At 31.2% G+C, this 20,806-nt stretch overlaps 1 protein-coding gene across 1 annotated transcript in view; it reads right to left on the reverse strand.

Annotated features, from left to right (window-relative positions):
* Positions 1-20,806, reverse strand: part of LOC106465038 (contactin-6-like) — a 129,034-nt gene that overhangs the window by 22,032 nt on the left and 86,196 nt on the right. Inside the window, exons 2-4 of the mRNA XM_022393368.1 lie at positions 9,638-9,976; positions 7,119-7,229; positions 2,924-3,127 (exon numbers count right to left, since the gene is read on the reverse strand). Coding sequence (XP_022249076.1) covers positions 2,924-3,127; positions 7,119-7,229; positions 9,638-9,976 — 654 coding nt within the window. The remainder of the gene's footprint in view (positions 1-2,923; positions 3,128-7,118; positions 7,230-9,637; positions 9,977-20,806) is intronic.

A 20,806-nucleotide genomic window follows, 5' to 3' on the forward strand; every position in this document is an offset into this window, starting at 1 on the left:
AAGAGTAAGCCCTAGCAAACTGAGTAACTTATAAAATTAGATATATGTTTTACTAAGTGTCTGGATGCTACGTCTACTTCTTATATTCATAACGGTTTGTATTCAGGATCAATATATTTGAAATTGATAATCCTGTTGATAACCATCTAATAGTTTATCTTTTGGTAACGCTCCGTTCGTCTGTGTCGCTTAGAAACAAAACTATGTCTTGATATTGTTGTCTTAAGTATGTATATAATATTTCCAATATTCACGAGGGCTAACTTAATTGCACTCTTTTAGACCGTTTTACGTTTTTGTTTATTAGCGTGACTTAAACATTTCGAAGTTTGGTGAATTTTAAAAGCATCTAAGTTAGTGGTTAATGACCATAATTCGTATGTTTTTATTGGGTTTTGTGAAGTTTTTCAGTTTTATTATTACTTTTTTTTGGATAACACCCTTTTTCTTTGTTTGAAACGTATTGCAATTAATCTTAACTAATGATGGTACTAGAAATTAATTTTTATGTTTAAACTTTGTGATAGAATTCTTATCATAAACCTTAGGCCTATTGATTTTGGTTTCTTCGTTTTCTTTCGACGTTTGAACCGTAATTTTTAGGTTATATGACGTAATTAGAAAATTACGTTCTGCGGGGTTGTTAATTTTTACAAAACTCCAACCCGTCTTTTATAAAAGAGTTTAGCAAGGTTAGGTATATAATAGAACCAATTATGCAGAATAACATCAAAAATAAGTCTGGCCATTGCGTTCAAACACCTTTAAGGTTATAAAGGTTATGTAAGCTTACTAAAGAGTTATTTATACTCAGAGCATAAGCACATTTATGTAAATAGTGCGAAATTATTGAGTTTGAACGAATGAATCGAAAGTATATATATCGGTTTATTTTAAAAGATATTTTATCGTGGACCGTAATATCTATATTTTTACGCTGGAGAAACGTGTAAAATTGGTTTGGTGTGGTTGCAATTTCGCACAAAGATACACGAGGGCTATCTGTCCTAGCCGTCCCTAATTTAGCAGTGAAAGACTAGCGTGAAGGCAGCTAGTCATCACCACCCACCAACCAACAACTCTTGGGCAACTCTTTTAGTAACGAATAGTGGGATTAACCGAAAAATAATAACGCCCCCACGTTTGAAAGGGCGATCATGTTTGGTGTGACGAGGATTCGAACCCGCGACCCACAGATTGCCCTAACCACCTGGCCATACAAAGATGAGAAAATATGCTGTGGGAATATTAATATATGTGATAAGGAATGGCTAAGATAAATATATATATATATATGATGCCCTTTTCAACGACAAGAAAAATAACAAAATAAGTAAAAAAAGTATTAAGATGGAACTTTCACAAAAATCTAAATAAAGTTGTCAGGTAGACGTGTAGAGGATTAATTGGAAACCTTGTATCATTGTAGCTTTTAATCACTGTCTTACTAATTCATCCCACATATTAACCCCTGAAGACCTCCGCGTTGATTGTATAGGGAATCGATATTTTGTTTACACAAGAGCTATGCAGATTGAAGTAAGAACATCTCGTCATGCACCGTTAGCGTGTTCTGGTTCTCAGTCTTTATAACAGTTCTTGGTTGGCTGCTTTCCACTTAATGTAAAGCGAGTCCCATAAAGTTTGTATTAAAGCGAGTGAGCATTAAAATATCAAACTTTTAAGACTAAGGTCCACATATCATTAATATTGCGAGTGAATATTGAAATATCAAAACCTTCAAGACTGAGATTTACGTATCATCAACATCGTGAACATTTTAAAATTAATATAAATAATTTTTAACATGTAAGATTGAACATAATCAGCCGTTTCGCTGAACTTCAATAAAAAATTAGTTCACAGAAAATGTTTGTAAATAATTATTAATAATCACTTTGAGTCAGTGTTATTGTTTATTTTCTTCTTATGAAGCTTAAATTAGACTCGGTAGTTGCCATTTTAAGCTATTTTCATGTCTTTGATTGACACGCTTAAAAACTCGATTGATTCTCTACTTTCTCCCTCTTAAAGCATGCACACGTTCCATGTTCGTGTTTACCTTTTATCTATAGAATTTTTAAGATAAATGCTCAAAATATTTTATTATGGTACGTTGGTAAATAACTCTTGATCTTCACTAAGCTTATATTGGTTCTAAATATGACGATTCTTAAGATTATTTGCAAGAGATTAGACACTGAATCGGTAACGTAAGCCTATTTGGAAAACACTGTTTATTATAGCTTACCGAATTATTTTTACTCTACGGTCATAATAATAATAAAACTCGCTAAGCAGCAAACTCTGAACACAAAATAACATTGCACTTAATAAATACTGTATACATAACAACATGCCAATTATTAACTTATGATTGTATGATACTAATGAAAAAAAACAATAATATTTATATATTGTAAATCTAAAAAATTAAGAAAATGAAACAAATCTGGTTGAGTTTCCTTTCAAGACGAAGTTTGTGTCGTGTATATGACTGGCATATTGAGAGAGTGTCTATGATTGTCATTTATATAATAAAGTAGTGGAAGAGCGTTACAGATGTAACGATAACCGACTTTCATACATTATAAGATATAAAAAATTTCAAAGACGTAGCATTCCTTGGCACGCATATAGCCAAATAAGATAAAATACTAATTCACTCTATTTTACTAATGAGTAAGTAATTTGAATCTAATTAAAACTCTAATGTTCTGTTTTCTTATGAATTAGCTGAGCGTGCGTTATAAGAGAAACAGTTATTCCCTTAACGTGGATGGTGGATGTTAGAATGTTACTGACTGTCTTTCTCACCTTTGACCAGTTGTCCATAATTAGCGACGTTGGCAGAAAGCCTAAGTAGTTTTGCCACAGTTACAAAATACAGAGTAAATACAAAATTCGGGAAAATAAGGCTTACAATTCATATCTACTGTAATTGAAGTAGAAGAAGGTAACGTGAAGCCGTTGTTGGAAGCTTCACATGTAAACGCTGCCATTAGATCATGACGTTGTAAGGATGGGATCTTCAGCGTATTTCGAAATATAAGATCAGATGTGACTTCGAAGGTGTCATCTAAAAGCACAGATTCCCTCCACCAAGTCACATTCGGTTGAGGATTTCCTGTAAAGTTTTATATATTATATTTCACTATAAAATAAATGACATAAAAAGAAAAAAAATATTTCGTTGATACCCAAATCTTTGAAACCTTTAGTTCTACTCTTTTGGAGCATTAAGTTTCCTTATTAACTGAGCAAAAAAAAAAAATTAGAATTTATGCACCTTTATTTTTTAGCGTCTTTGCTTAATTCAAGTAGGAAAAGAGAATGCATAATTTTTATACAAAACACATTTTCCGAATAATATTTTCAGTATATAAATATGTTTACACCTCTTATTAAATCATGACTAGATGGAATCATCCATGGCTCTGAGCTGGTACATCAAACATCATATGTTAATTAGTTCAATCAAGGAAAATCTTTAAGATGAATTTGCAATCAAGTGAACGAGAACTGTCTTTAAATATTATCTATTCTCCTCTTATAAATTAAAAATGGAGCTACATGCAAATATGTTGGTACACGAAACATTATAATTACTTTTAAAAAAAGCATATGCTTACAGTTTTTATTAACAAAATCGGGTTTCAAATATTATAGAAAAAGCAACACGATACGCTAACTAAGTTTTGCTTCGCTCGGTATTTTGGTATTTATAAGTTAACTAATACGTTGAAGTTTAGTACTGATGAGGTAACTAATACATTCAAGTTTGGTATTGATTAGGTAACTAATATATTCAAGTTTAGTACTGATTCGAGTTTGATATTGATAAGGTAAGTAATACATTAAAGTTTGTTATTGATAAGATAAGTAATACATTCAAGTTTCAAGTTTGGTATTAATAAGGTAAGTAATACATTCAAGTTTGATATTGATAAGGTAACTCATACATTCAAGTTTGGTATTGATGAAGTAGCTAATACATTCAAGTTTAGTGTTGAACTGGTCATTAATATATTCAGCTCAGATGGTCCCACTATGTACGTTTGTATTCTAAATAGTCGTTATTTTGATTTTTTTATTATTCAATAGAAAAACAACAAATTGTCTTTACGCACCAATTAAGTATGATCTCAAGATAATATTTCCAGTATCTCATTTTTCTATACATGAGAAATATCTTATTTGAATTTTATCAAATAAAGTAATTCTAATAGCTTTCAAGCATACTCGTGAATATAATGTTACATTATTCAATTTGTCTAACACGAGGCATGAATTATGTATTAAACTTCCAGAGGTTACTTTGTTAACACAAATTAAGACTTTGAACTTAGATCTCAGGCGATATGAGGCTTAATCGGCTCATTTTTATAAAACTAATAATATTATTCTTTCGAAAGTTTGGCTTTTGTATACTGAAGGTTTACATTAAATTAAGAAAGGTATATTGTAGATTAGTCAGTGAGAAGTAGTGGTAATGTGCGTTATCTCATATACTCTACAGCTTAGTCAATGTGAGTTGTGTTATTTTCCTTTACAGGTTATTCAGTATGAGTTAATGGTAAGTTGCGTTATGTTATTTCGTCTATTTTAATTTACCATTGTTTTAAATGTATTGATAATTTATGTGACTTTTTTACTAAGTCTGTTTTCATTAATGCATATTGTACTAATAATTGCATGTGAATCATGTTTTATGCTCTTTTCTCATCAATAACTGCATTACTGTGGTATAAGGGCTTGTAAAACATTTAAGCAAACGTGTCACTAATTTAATTATTCAAAGTAACAACAACAACAAAAAAACTCGTACAAAATCGCCATCCGAATGAATTGACTTCACTGCTTTAAGTAAGGTCTTAATCAATAATTTAAAGTTACGTCTAAAGTTGTGCCTGATAGTTTTAGGTTTCTAACATATATTTTATTTCCTAATATACTGTAGAGAACAAAACAGAAAAAAAATATATCTTGTGTACCTAAGGTTAAGACAGAATTTGGAAATTTGAATCAAGTTAACAAACTACACACATAGAAAGTATAAAGTGAATGCAGTCATTTATATGTATTATCCGTTTGTATTAACGTCTAGTCTATACTTGTACTTGCTTAGTTTAAAATTGTTATATTTTAATGCTCCATCTACCGATGTTGAAAGTGTTTAATAATTATATGAAAGCTACATTGCAACCCAATAATATGTAACTTAATAAGAAATATTTTTCGATTGTAGTTACTGAACCACCAGAAAACGTTCAAAATAGAAGCCTAGAATAGCTCCTAGTTTATCAGCACCTAGCTATAGCAAAGATCAGTTTAATCCACGTAGATCTAACAACACTTACTTTAGTAAACAAATTATTATAAAATAGAAGCCTAGAATAGCTCCTAGTTTATCAGCACCTAGCTATAGCCAAGATCAGTTTAATACACGTAGATCTAACAACACTTACTTTAGTAAACAAATTATTATAAAATAGAAGCCTAGAATAGCTCCTAGTTTATCAGCACCTAGCTATATCCAAGATCAGTTTAATCCACGTAGATCTAACAACACTTACTTTAGTAAATAAATTATTATAAAATAAATACTAGTTGGTCAACCGTTTTTCAGATGCCTAACTAATGTACGTGGAAAAGCTATTAAATTACATTTAAACTAAGTTAATAAATAAATAAATATATATATATATATATTTAGTTTTCACTATTTTTATATTTTATTTAAAGGCTGTTTAAATTAATTACTCTTACCATTTCCTTACTTTGAATAATTTTTTTCAGTATATATTTTTTTATGTTCACACCGTATAGAAAATCATAATATTTCACATTTCCATACTGGTCATGAACCTTTGTTACCTATATATAATATTAAGAAGCACAAGAACATTTTATAGTACTGTTATAGGAAATTAAGATGTTTTAATATGCTCTAAAGTACATGTTTCTAGATATTTGAAAGGGTGTTTATAGCGCAATCACACTGCTGCAAAGTATATTTAAAATTTTTATTTTCATATAACTTAAATAAGAGTCATAATTTTATTTCTTGGGGCATGTGGTAAATGAATGTTAGTTAAATGGCATCAACAAAATATATAACATCACAAAAATTGAATTCAATTGTACTAAATAAAGCTGTTATCACAGTTGACAGGATGAACATGCAACACATATAAATCCGTTTTGCATACTCGAGCGATGTTTTAAGTTCTAACAATAGAATATATTTTAATCATGGGGTTTATCTAAACATTTACACTGTGAAACCGTTTTACCGAAGAAGACCTGGAGTTTGAACATTTCAGATAGAAAGGAACTGATCATATATCAATATATTCATATGAAGATAATCTTTTGCGTACACTTGATCAATCAAATGTTACACAAAACATTTTATTCAACTGTTTCCCAGATCTTTGGCCTACTGACTGACTTGATCTATTTTTGGTAGAAACAGCAGATCACAATATAGTTATCTGATACACTGACGTGTTTCGTATTTCGTCAATTTAGTGTCTTGGAATGATTTACTACAATAAAAAGGTAATCATTGTGTTTACTTCTAATAAAAAGGTAATCATTGTGCTTGCTTCTTATAAAAAGGTAATCACTGTGTTTACTTTTTATAAAAAGGTAATCATTGTGTTTACTTCTTATAAAAAGGTAATAATTGTACTTACTTCTTATAAAAAGGTAATCACTGTGTTTACTTTTTATAAAAAGGTAATCATCGTGTTTACTTCTTATAAAAAGGTAATCATTGTGCTTGCTTCTTATAAAAACGTAATCACTGTGTTTACTTTTTATAAAAAGGTAATCATTGTGCTTGCTTCTTATGAAAAGGTAATCATTGTACTTACTTCTTATAAAAAGGTAATCACTGTGTTACTTTTATAAAAAGGTAATCATTGTGCTTGCTTCTTATGAAAAGGTAATCATTGTGTTTACTTCTTATAAAAAGGTAATAATTGTACTTACTTTTTATAAAAAGGTAATCATTGTGTTTACTTCTTATAAAATCGTAATCATTGTTTTTACTTCTTATAAAATGGTAGACTAAAAAGTTTCTAATCTATGAAAATGATTTGAAAATTTACCTCCAGCTACCTCACACTCAAGTATCAGTGGATCTCCTTCATTGTACGGTCCGATTAGACTCTGTTGGACTTGACCCTTCTCGTCTCTAATTATCGGTTTTCTTGGAGGAACTCGAAATAAAACCATAACAGAAGTTGAATTTATATACTTATAAAACTTCTGATGTACAAAGTTGGAGTACTTAATTCTTGATTTGATAATTTAAATGTTCTATTTCTGTTTTAGATTTTTTTTCAACGTATTTTGACAAAAGGTGCTAAGTAATTCTTAAACTAGCCTCAAAGATTAAAAAAAGTTTAATATATATATATATATATAAATTAACTGCCAAGTAAACTAAGTGTTTTAGTTAAATTCTTAAACTAGCGTCAAATATTTAAAAAAGTTTATATATAAATATAAATTAACTACCAAGTAAACAAAGTGTTTTAGTTAAATGTTGTTCCCAAGCAGTCCATTCCAAAGCTTTGTAACAATGGTGAGATCAAGAGTTTGATTAATACTCCATTATTGACATTCCTAAGATATATATATATATATATGGTAACAAGTCTATAATTCTTCTGTTTGATTTGACTTATGATAATCTCAACTTGCTAACTGATTAGTATTTATTTTAGAAGAAACGCGTCTACATTTATATTCAATCTGTTTATCTGAATGCGATTAATAATAATAATATTAAAATACTCGTTTACTCTGTTTAAATGACTTTCCTGAAAATTCTGTTTCTATATGTTTCACGCTGTATATGAAACCATCATATTTTTCATCTAATACATAACACATAATAATGATTGTTGGTTACTCTGAGATAATATTGACTGGTAACAAAGAATTAAAACAACCAAAAAAAAAAAAAGAAGGATTACTATTGGATGATTACCCATTTATTTTAGGAAATTCCATTTTGTGAAACAAAACTGGTTCAAAGATAAGTGACAAAAACTGTAAAGTTTGAAACGAGTATTAACTAGTACATAAAACATGTAAATACGCATAGGTAAAAAAGATGCAGTTACAACAGATAAGTTTCTAATATTGCAAGTAACTAATGCTTGAATTCACTTATTGCCATTCTGCCCATCAGAAAACGTTTGCAGTGGTGGTCTACAACAAACAATTTGTGGTTGCAATGCTCATAATGTACTCTTCTGACAAAAAATCCTTATCGAACCTGTTGAGAAAGAGGCGTCAAAATGAATGAAAATGATTAATTAGTTACTATTACTATTTAAAATTGTTGTAGTTTATATTCAGAATCCCCTAGCCTGACAGATTTAAGTAGTTGCCAAGTTCTGTTTTACATTCCGTGAATGTAAAGCGCTGTTTTCATTACCCCTACTAATCTGTTCACGGGAAGGAGGAAGTTAAAACTGGTATCACATTTCTCTTCATAATAATAAACTGCATCAGACTTCCGGTCTTCACTTTAGTATCAACTATTAACTTGTAGTTAAAGTGTCAAAGTATATATGGGAATTTAGCTCTGAAAGCTTGATAAATTAACAACTGTATTTTACCTTCAAACGTACTACAGACACCATAAATAATGAATTATGTTCATGCGTCTATTTAGACACACTCCTTAAACTTTGTAAATATATTTAGAACGAAACGGACAAAATCCTAACGGCTAAAAGCATAGATAGATCAAAGAAATAAGAAAAAATGTAGAGAAAACAGAACGTTAGAAAAGAGAAAAATTAATGAAATATTTTTTTTTGTGTGAAGAGAAAAATAAATTTGAACCTCTGATTAGCTGGGGAGTGTTTTATAGATTTAAGTTCAAATGGTGGTCAAAAATATATCCTATATTAGCTTAATTCTGACTTCTTGGAAGAAACGTTTTAGGGAAACCATATTATATGAAGTAAGTGTCGTCAAACGTTCATAGAAATGCAACAGAATAAATTATATATTGTTTAACATTTTATTATCTCGAACAAGAATATAACATGTATCAATTGTTGGTAACTGTTATTATTGTCTTTTAATTTACTGTCAGTAAATCAGAAAATATTTGTCAATAGAAGTAGTATATAACATACTCGTTGTTTTACACAGAATTGTTTTTAATATAGTGAGTATTTTTTAGTTTCTTTAACTTATTTTCTTTGTTTCCTATTATTTGGTAAACTATTCTAGTAAAAGGTTCATTATTATATTGCATTCCGTATGAATTCTTGAACCGTACACTTCGTATGATTATTGGAAATGTTGTCTTCCTATAGCTCAAGACATGTATTCATTATCCCATTCACTTATAACTTCAAATAAGGAACTTATTTGTAGTACCGACGTTAAACCTGAATTCCAACATATTTTACATGCAATTGCCATACATTAAAATAAACAGTGATATATATTGAAGATATTGAGCTCCGATCTCCTTTAATTGTAATGAGAACTAAGCCAGATTACATGTTCTAATCTTTTCTTTTACTCGTAAAAATGAGTTGAAAACATAGAAACCTGTTCACGGTTAATACTTCCTTTAGATGTGTAAAAGATCTACCTATTAAATTCAGCCCAATTTCTTGATACCGAGTTCTGGCATTTTCGAAGTCCACTCGGCATATAAAGACACTTTCATCTTTGGTAGTCACATGGTCTAGTTGAAGATACGCAGGATTTCCGTGGATATGGAAATTTGCTCGAGATGCTAACTGATCGCTTCTCCAATGTCTTGCATGTTCAAAGTTTCCGCGTCTGGAGTCGAGGCTATACAGTGGTGAAGGCGATTTGTTGTTGTACCAAAGAACAAGAGAAATCCTGTCATTTGGGTGATCTGCTGTGATGTTACACGGAAGGTCTGCCCTTCGTCCCTCAAGTGCGTAAATCTCTACCCTAGGTACTATAAATGCATTTATGTAGAAAAGAAAAACAAAACACATTGAAAAATATTAAAATTCAAAAATATACGAACTAGAGTGATCAAAGGTTAAATGCATACTTATTGATGGAGAGTAGACTTCATGTTTGAGGAACTTAATAATTTTTAAAAGCACAGATGAATAAACAAATACTTGCACTTGGTATGCCATTTTCTAAACTCGATTCTATATCCAATAAAAGCTATGTTGAATAACCTCTGAGTTGTTAAATATTTCAACCAAAACGTATGGCAATAAAATATGTGTTGTTAAATATTTCAACCAAAACGTGTGTCAATAAAATATGTGTTGTTAAATATTTCAACCAAAACGCATGGCAATAAAATATGCGTTGTTAAATATTTCAACCAAAACGTATGGCAATAAAATATGCGTTGTTAAATATTTCAACCAAAACGTATGGCAATGAAATATGCGTTGTTAAATATTTCAACCAAAACGTATGGCAATAAAATATGCGTTGTTAAATATTTCAACCAAAACGTATGGCAATGAAATATGCGTTGTTAAATATTTCAACCAAAACGTAAGGTAATCACATTTTATCATCAAGGGTAGGGAACATATAATAAAATAATTAGTATTTTTTCTTCTGTTTTTATCTGTTACAATCATCATAGCAAAGAACTAACTAAAACAGTTGGGTAAATAAACTTATTTGACATGTAATTAGCGAGATTAATGCAATATTATTTACATTTTTCTGTGCCACAATATGTCGTTAAATTCGTAGGCACCAAGAAAGTTGACGCGTGAATAGTTTAGAAAAATACCTAAAAAATCTAACGTGACTGTTAGGTTTCTCTGTAGTCTATAGGTTGTTGTATTTTACGATATAAACTAAATATAACGAGCACTAAACCTAAAAGTAATATCACTAAAATAGAAATTAAGCTGAGTCAGTGTTGAGAATAGTTACTTGTATAAAATGTTTCCTGGTCATTGAAGTTAGTTTATGAAAAGTATTAACTTAAAAAAGTAAACGTCATAATGAAGAGAGTCTGTGACATAAAATGTTATCCAAGTGGTAAATATATGTATGGTAAAAGTAAATTTTTATTGTTCTTATTTTCACTTTTATTCTTTTAGTTGACGAAGCGCAAATTATCACCAAATTTCTGTTTTTCATTTGACGTATTTCTTAGAATATCCATGCCCAAGGGAAGATTATAGTATGTACCCGCAAAATCAAATTATAGAAAACATAATAATTAATTAATGAAATGACAGTGGCAGAAATCATTACATAAAATATATGGTTCTTATAAAGGCGTAACGTTAAAAAAATATAAAAAAACAAATCGTTATATACTAAACCTATAGTTTCAAACAAGGTAAATAACATTCTATAAATTTCTTAGTTTGTCATGTTATATATAGTTTAAATACCAAAACATCTATTCGTGACTTAGCTCTCCTGAACTAGCTTTTGGAGATTTGTAGATAAAACGCATTCAATTCATATCGATAAACTGTCGGAACCGATTGGTACGCTTTCGTGGCCACTAGCCGTTGTTAGGAGAATCATATAAAGTTTTGTGTATAGTGGTGTCAAACGTTTTTGGGATATAGGGGGATCAATGATAACACATGAACAAAACAGCTAGTTTTTATATGCCTTGTAAGTATAGCCATACTTTATTCTGTCTTTAAAGTAATTTTATTTTTTATAATTTTCAATATATTTTTTGAAAAGTTTTGCGAAATGGTTGAGACGAGGTGTTAATTTTACTAATGTTATAATTATCCGGGCTATTGTTCTCGTCTTTATTATGTGTATTATTATATTCACAACGTTTCGACCAGCGAATTCTCCGGCCGTTGTCACTGGTCGAAACGTCGTGAAAATAATAATACACATAATAAAGACGAGAACAATAGTCCGAATAATTAGACAATTAGTAATATTTTTTTGTACTTATGAAGATTGACTTACGTTATTAGGGTGGCACGTGTTTATTTAGAACTAACCTATATCTCCTACATTAGTCAAATCTTGTGAGATATTATTGGGATTACAATCGAAACATATCGATAAGAGCGAGGGTACCCAACGGAGAATAGAGCCTCGTTTTGACATTACATTCTCATACATAATCCGTGATGTAAAGTTATAATATATGTTATAAGCTTGTTTGATCAGAAGCTTTTGATAGTTCTAAAGCTGTAAAAAGTGGATTTTGTGATAAGATTATGTTGAATAATTAGAAACTGTAAACTGAATAATTTACTAAAATACATAAATAATATACGTTCTATCCAGATGCGCACCAAAATACCGTTATTGCCAGTCCAAAGAGTTATAAACCCAATGCTAACTGTTAACTATAAACAGATTTATCCATAACTTTTCTTGTCATACAATAAGCTATTTGTTCATTTAATGTTGTACGTTGCATATTTGGCTTTTTGAGAATAATATCTTACTGAAATTAATATTTTCTCTTCACTAAATACATTTATATTTTACTTCAGCAACAAGAAGAAAAACCCTTTTTACAACTTAAGCCATGTTATTAAAACAAATTTTGCGTCATCATTTTATTTTTCGAATTTGAAAAACCCTTTTTACAACTTAAGCTATGTTATTAAAACAAATTTTGCGTCATTATTTTATTTTTCGAATTTGCAAAAACAATTTATTAAAAGGTACTAAACAGTTCAAACACGCCAATTATAAACTAGTTATATTTATGTGCAATAGATACATTTGCATATTCTTGATTTCACGATCTTGTGTTATTTTAAGTAATGGAGGAGAGCATTAGAAGTTGCATTTGCCACGTTCTATGTATCTTTTCCTTTACTATAAGGAAAACTTTCTTCAAGAGTTAGTTTGCAAGGGTTAATTGCATTTGCCACGTTCTATGTATCTTTTCCTTCACTATGAAGATGCCTTTCTTCAAGTATTAGCTAGCAAGGGGGGTTAGTTGCATTTGCCACGTTCCATGTATCTTTTACTTCACTATGGAGATGCTTTTCTTCAAGGATTAGTTTGGTATTAAGGAAGATGGTTATTGTCTGATGTCTGTTAGTATACAGCACAGAGAACAGAACAACTCGACTTTCAAGATCTAGGTATCTACATGTGCCGATGGTTCCATTTATCAACGTTATATTTTAAGACCTGTGCAAGAACTCAGCTAAAAGATGTTTCTGTAAATTAAAGCTATCTTCAAGAACAGAATAAGGGATACTCAGACTTCTCAGTCTGGTAGTAAATGTGAAAGCATGATGTTCTTCACATTTATCATGTGTACATGAGGGTTGTGTTTTAGTGTTAATAAACCAGAAATTACATTGGAGCAAACATTTCGTATTTCATTCTAAGAATAAATCTACACACTAGCATTTTTGGCCAAACATTTTGTGAGTTATCAAGTCACCGGATAGATCAAGTATCGCAGTGAAATAATGTCATTATATGGTAAGGTGTAGGTGCACAAATAAACTGGTTCGTCTTATCATCCACTTAATATAACAAGTGCTAACTCTCAACAGCTTTATCTGCAACTTCCATATCATAGACTGAGCTCTTAGTTCACCAAAATATCTTTATGATCTCTTTACTGAACGACACGACTTTAGAGAGTGTGTAGTACTGGTATCACCATGCACTATCGATCTTCGTGTAGCTCTTGCTATTTGTGATACTCTGACACCATACACACACATGTATACTTACACATATATATATATATAACACAGTGTACTGCTCTATCAAAAGTTGAAATGAGCTTTGCTGTATAAAAAAATCTTTACTCGTGTCAAATGTCTGATTCAAGTATTACATCTCAGTTACGCTACAGAAAACACAGTAAAACTTTTAAATGTCTCATATTTAGAAGCTGTAACTCTCAAAGTTCTCTATTTATGTGTAAATGAGACATGTAATGCATTAACGAAACGTATGAATATATTAATCTAATAGGAGTATTTGGACAAGTAATGGGCATATATTTCCTTAGACTTACACTACATAAAAATACAAACACGTGAAAACAAAGAAATATTTTATACTTATTATGTGTACAGTATGAGTAATTTCACTGCTTCAGCCGAAGTTGACATAGAAGCAACGCTAAAGTATATTGAATTCAATTACTATTTTCTCGTAGTGTGTTACTGGTAACGTATTTTTATTGGAAAAAAATCTCATTTAAAATATTTCTGTTATAACGTATATATTAATTATCAAATTGACGAATTAATTATGAACTGGCGCCTTTGTAACCGACCCAAGTAAAACCTCTGATACCCTCGCAGTGGCTCAGTGACAAGTCTGTAGACTAATGACGCTAAAAAACGAGTTTTCATACCCGTGGTAGCCAGAGCACAGAAAGCCTATTGCGTAGTATTGTGCTTAAGAACAACCGAAAAAAACTTTGATGCAAAAGTTAATTTTCTTAGTTTTATGCAGCGATGAATATGAGTATGTTTAATTCTTTGAGAAAAAGAATAAAGCTGTACTCGTCAAAATATATACAAATATTAAAAGGAAACGAAACGTAAGTACTTAAAATCGAAATTATTATTTTTTTAAATATGTAGATAAATAGATATAAATGAAATTGAGTCCATAGTTTTTATGATAAACGTAAGTATTATTTGCAAAGTTTAAAGTATGTAATCCTTAAAGATAAACTTAAGTAGAAATAAAAGTAAATTTTGACAACTTCCTCGAAACATTCTGAACTTGTATTTTTAAGTTTGTAGATTATTCTATATTATTAACATTATCGTAGTGGTGCTCTAATATAGAGCCACGTGCTTCACCGTTAAATACATGGCAGGATATTTATACGTCTGTTACAACGGGTGGAGAAAAGGACAAATATATTATACTATAAATTACATACGAGACAAATTCAGATAATGTCATAAAATTTCAAGCCACATCATACTGATGTGTATTGTTAAAGTTGAACATTAATTTAACAGTTTTAGAACTGTTTAACACATTTCTAAGTTCATTTAAACCACCGATTCGTACTAATAGAATTCCTAAACTTCAACTCCTTGATTGGATCAAGATACGTGTGTTCAACAACTATTTCCCATAATTTAAGTATAAACAGCATCTCAAATCCTATAGAGTGAATTCTTCGCACAACTATCAGTGTTGTATGAAGAAATTAGGGGAGTATCAACTTCAATTTCAAAATTCTACGTAGCGCCATTGTTCCTGGTATCAAAAATTCAATGAATTTAAATATTAATTAGTAGATAATTTCGCTTCAACTCGCTAAATATTAAAGCATATATATGGTAGTTACAAAAGAGAAATGTTACATGACAAACATGTAAAAATCAAAGCTTTACTTAGTGAAGGATTCGTATTTTAGTAGGAGCTGTAAAAAAACTCTTAATCTGTACAACTAGCACTGTTAATAACAGAAGTGATAGAGGTAGAAAGTCTAAGTTCTTTAAAAATGATGTTAAGTAACTCAAAATATGATCTTCACGTGATAGATGACAATCCGGAGTCACCTAGCTCTACGTAGAGGTATGAACATCAAAATCCTCATTAAAGCGAAGTGAGCTCAGTGGATGTGTAGCTGCTGAAAAAAAAAAACACTGCTGAGGGAAAGATAACCAAACCGAACAGTTGAAATGAGCTTCATATTACAAACAATGGGATGAGCAAATTGTTTTGCAACGATATAACGGGCAATGTACGATATTTATACTAAAGCATGCAGGATCCAAAACTAATGTGGGCTGCCTCTCAGCAGGCCGTGTTTGAAATCCATACACAACTGATGGCACCCTGATTGCTAACAAATACAATAACATGCTTATCCGTCATGTCGTTCCATCAGGAAAAAGAGCCGTTAGGCAAAGATGTACCTTCCAGCAAGATAGTGATATCAAGCACGCGGCAAATGTTATGAACAGATACTTGGAAGATAAAAATTGGCGAATGAAACATTCATAACAACGGCTACGCCTAAACAGAGCCCTGATACGAACATTATTAAAGCTATACAAACTTACACGGAAACTTATAAGATCAAATGGTAAGTAAACAACTTTGCCGAACTGTGAGGAGTAATATAGGATACTTGGAAGAAGATTTCTTTGATAAACATAAGACAGCTTACGAACAGAATACACTGCTCTGTTTGTAGCAAACACAAAATACTAATGTGTGACTAAATGTATTTTCTTTTCTCCTCTATTTACTATAAAAATATGTTGGGTTAATGACAAATTAATCATTTAGATACTCATTGTTTCTGACTCCTGTATGTGTACCAAGTGTCAGTGTGTTTCTATAATTATTTACAATACTGTATATATGTATATATATATATATATATATATGTATGGAGTATATAATGAAAGAATGATGGTAAGGAGAATTTACTTAAATTGTCAATACCTCATAGATATTAGAGCAAACGAAAGAGGAAATTCAACAGAGATAAAAAATCTAATTTTTTACTTTGATACACGTCTGTCTCAGTACAAAAATAGCTGAATTGCATTGTGAAGCATGTTGTTTATTTGATTAATAATCTACTTATTGTACGACGTCATAAGTATTGGTTTAATACATTTAGATGCCGACACTAAAACCAGTGTTAACAATTTCGAAATACGCTTCAGATATAAATCTTCATGAGTTGTAAAGTATACTTTATTTTACGAGTAGCAGTTGTAGCCTAATGCAGTTTTTTATACGGATGGTTGAGTACTTTATATCAAAACGATTTTGAAAATGTAAATAAGAAAGTCACTTGGCAATCACAGCCGATATAAAGTCGCAGTAGTACACAATCTACCACATCTACGTTTTTACAAAGTTTGGCGTTAAGTGACTATTGTGATGCCACAAAAATTGACTGCTTTTAGAATGGGTATGTGTAATAGCCCTTTCGCTGCAACACGGTCATACACTCAGATCATACAGACGTGGTCAGCTCAGGATTTAGAATTTCCATGACCGATATATTCCTTGTACTTAATGTCATTGGGAAACAAATAAATATGGATCAACTTAGGAAGCACCAACATTCCAGAAAGAGACCTGCAACAAGTCGTACCCCAGATACAGTGAGCAAATTGTGACCTATTTAACATATGATAATCCACGAACGCAAAAGTCAATAGCACAAGCTGTCCAAATGTCCAAGACAACAGTACGCAATATAATGAAGAAGGATTCCCATCTGGAAAAGCGACACAAGTCATATAAATATAGGTTGCTTCCACACCAAATCCAGGAAATATTCAGGACCAGTTCTTACGATAGAAATTTAGAGATGGAATACGCTGGAGTAAAATTCTTCAGACTCCCTGTACACTTTTAACATATTGCACAGAAACACATAAATGACTGTGAACATTAAACCTTGTACTCTTGACAAATGTTCCCGTGATTTTATTGACACTTTATGATGACACTATACCAAATCATGACAAGTAAGGTATTGGACAATAAATAAATTTGAAGAAGATAGACAATATACTTTAGGAAGTATAGCAAACTCGCAAAGGAAAGTTTTTATTAGTGCCACAATACAGTTGAAATTATTCCTTTTCAGTATGTTAAATTAAGTGAAACCTTATATAATTTTGTAGTTGAACTAAATAATAATATATATATATCTAGAGTATTATAATCTATAGCTTAAACACTTATATAAGAAATCTAAAATTCCTAGCAATGAATCTTACGTTTCTGGTCTGTTTTTGCAGTGCAAACGATCCTGCGTTTCGTTTAAATTTCGATCATTTATTAGTTCTCAAGTGAAATTAAGAGGATAATTACATTTAATTTCGAGAACTTCTCACCACTACTGTATTAGATAAAGGTTTTCCATTTGAAGAGAGCTCATTGTACTAAAATACGATTTCAAGAAAATTTAAAAACGAGAAAAAAATTATATCGTAAGTTTCATAAGCATTGAAACGTATTATATTACTCTTACAATAAAGATCACTAAACCACGAAGTCCGAGCATGGCCTAGTGGTTAACACTGGAATATGAATCTATGGGGCTCTCATTTGGGTAAAAAAAAGAAAGAAAACATTCTTAACATTTTAGGGTCGAGGGTATGTTATAAGGATGACAATCTAACCTTATTATTCGGTTATACAAAAGTAGCCAAAGAGTTCGTGGTTGGTGCTTTTGACTAGTTGCATTCTCTCTAGTCTACCAATTCAAAATTGCAGATAACCCTTGAGTAGCTTTGCCCGAATATCCAAAAGCAAACAAACAAACTAAACCATGAACTGAGGAAATAAGATTTACTAAATGTTTATTGGTTGGTTGTTTATCTCAAAATTATACGATAAGCTGTCTGTGTTGTGCCCACTACGAGTATCGAAACCTGATTTATTTTTAGCGTTATAATCCTTCAGACTTATTGCTGACCAACAGGCGGGCTTTGCTAAATGTTCAGATGCATTATTAACAGTCATGTACTACATAGCCTTATCAGAGACAGGAGACATCTGCTTATTAGCCTACTTTAAGAATGACAATATAGTAATGTTTGTGCCAGATACTAGCAAGTTTCTCGTTATTTATTACAAAGCATTTCAACTGACAGTGTGGTCAACATCTTTTTTTTCCAGCTACAATTGAGATAGCCCTTTTAAATTAGCTTAAGGAATCGGTTGCATACTAGTGAGCTGTAAAATAGCCAGCATCTTAACCTTAGGCCATACAACGAAAAATTGTTTAATGAAGTATATAGGTTTGGGAGGAAGTGGATGCCGAAATAACTTAGATAGTAAATACTAAAATCTTGATTAATCAAATACATGACAGACTAAACATTGGACTAAACCTTTTGACGGCTAAGATTCTTATCTGATTCTCCTGAAAGTGCGACTAATATTAGTTTACAGTAAACGGATAAGCCTATAGCTTAGAAAGACCAAAAACAAAATCTGTCGTCAGACCAAACCTCTAGTTATTTAATAAAGTATTTATGTGAACACCAATTGATGTCCAGCCTATATTCATATCAGTATCTCAACAATCAGGGGGACAAATTCAAATCTTTCTACCATTTAACAAATCAAAGGGATAAAAAATACTACTATTTACTAACGAACTTTAGTAATAAGGATGCGTAGAAGGGTCTATTTGTAACAGGTCGCCAAGTGTGTGTGTGTGTGTAATTCACTATATAATGAAACCCGAGGCTTCTACCTAGTAGTTTCAAAAAATTAAGAGTAGGCATAAAAGTACCATTGTGTGTCATATATCGCATTCGCAGTGTCAAGTTTACAGCCTTAAAGTTGCAGTCAATAGTGGATAAAGTTAACGATGGAAAAATCCAACTATCACGGTGGAATAGAGTGAAACCGTCGTTCTGAGTCACCAGTCTCCGTCAGGAGACAAATGTCGACAATACAGCAAGCACTAGCTAGTGGGCAGTTAGCATAAATTTGCAGTTAGACAAGAGTTAAGTAGAAGTTAAACCCTAACTCACATCCTTCCCCTGCAAGAGGAACCTGCATTAGTGCCACGACGGAGTTCTGTCGCAACTAATCGATGCATGGTTCAAATCTCTGAGTGTAACAAACAAAGAATAAGGAACTAAAACACTTAAGGTGAAGTAAAAAGATGATTAAAAAAGCGTTTGGAAGCAGAGATAATGGAGTTAGATTTTCTGTAAGTGGAAATGATACGCGGACCAGACAATTTTTCTTGGATATTGAACAATGTTTTCGCAAATGTTAATTTGTTCAACGGATTCCGACTCTGTCTCCTTGATTCTGACGTTGAACTTCTTTGAGTTTACCATCTATGTGAAACTGTCATCGACTGTATATTCCTGGTAATTTAAATGAAGACTATTTGTAATGCGTTTTTGACTTATGGGTATAAAAAGAGCAGATACTATTTACAATAATATCATTTCATTACATACAATGTAATCTGTATTGATATAAATTTTACATGTATATTTAATTAAATGAATATTAGAATATTGTCGTTTCCTTGGTGCAAAGCTATACAATGGGCTATCTGCACTTTGTCAACCACAGGAAATTTAACGTTGGATTTTATCTTTCTAACTCCATAAGCGTATCACTGACCCACCGGGGAAGAATATCAGTAATATTTATAATTTACATAATTTACGTAAGTTGCATAATATGAAGACTTTTTTAGCCGTTTCTCCAACGTTTATTAGAAGAATATTTAATCGATTTTTTTTGTCGAAACATCAATTGCGTTGGTTTATTTTTTTGTAAACAAAGTAATAAAAGTGTCCTAAAAATAGAAACATTTCATATTACTGTGGTGGGTTGGATCAATGTACATGGTAGACCACATTTCATATTACTGTGTTGGGTTGCATCAATGTACATGGTAGACCACATTTTATATTACTGTGTTTGGTTGCATCAATGTACATGGTAGACCACATTTCATATTACTGTGTTGGGTTGCATCAATGTACATGGTAGACCACATTTCATATTACTGTGTTGGGTTGCATCAATGTACATGGTAGACCACATTTCATATTACTGTGTTGGGTTGCATCAATGTATATGGTAAACCAGCCATATGCATTTGTCATGCGCACTCATTAAGAAACACCAGTTGTAAGCAGTTGATATTTTTTTTTTGTATGTAGTAAGAAAGAGACGATAGCTTTACAATGCTGTAAAGATATGCTACGGTATTTAACTTTGCATTACATAATATTAGTGATTTTTGTTTATAACGTACTTAACTGGCATCAAATTATGTGCTTGTGCTCCAAATATCCCACAATTGCCAAGTTAAGCTTCATTACTTGGGCATGCGTAATAA

This window comes from Limulus polyphemus, unplaced genomic scaffold, assembly GCF_000517525.1.
Source record: "Limulus polyphemus unplaced genomic scaffold, Limulus_polyphemus-2.1.2 Scaffold65, whole genome shotgun sequence".
NCBI classification, from domain to species: domain Eukaryota; kingdom Metazoa; phylum Arthropoda; class Merostomata; order Xiphosura; family Limulidae; genus Limulus; species Limulus polyphemus.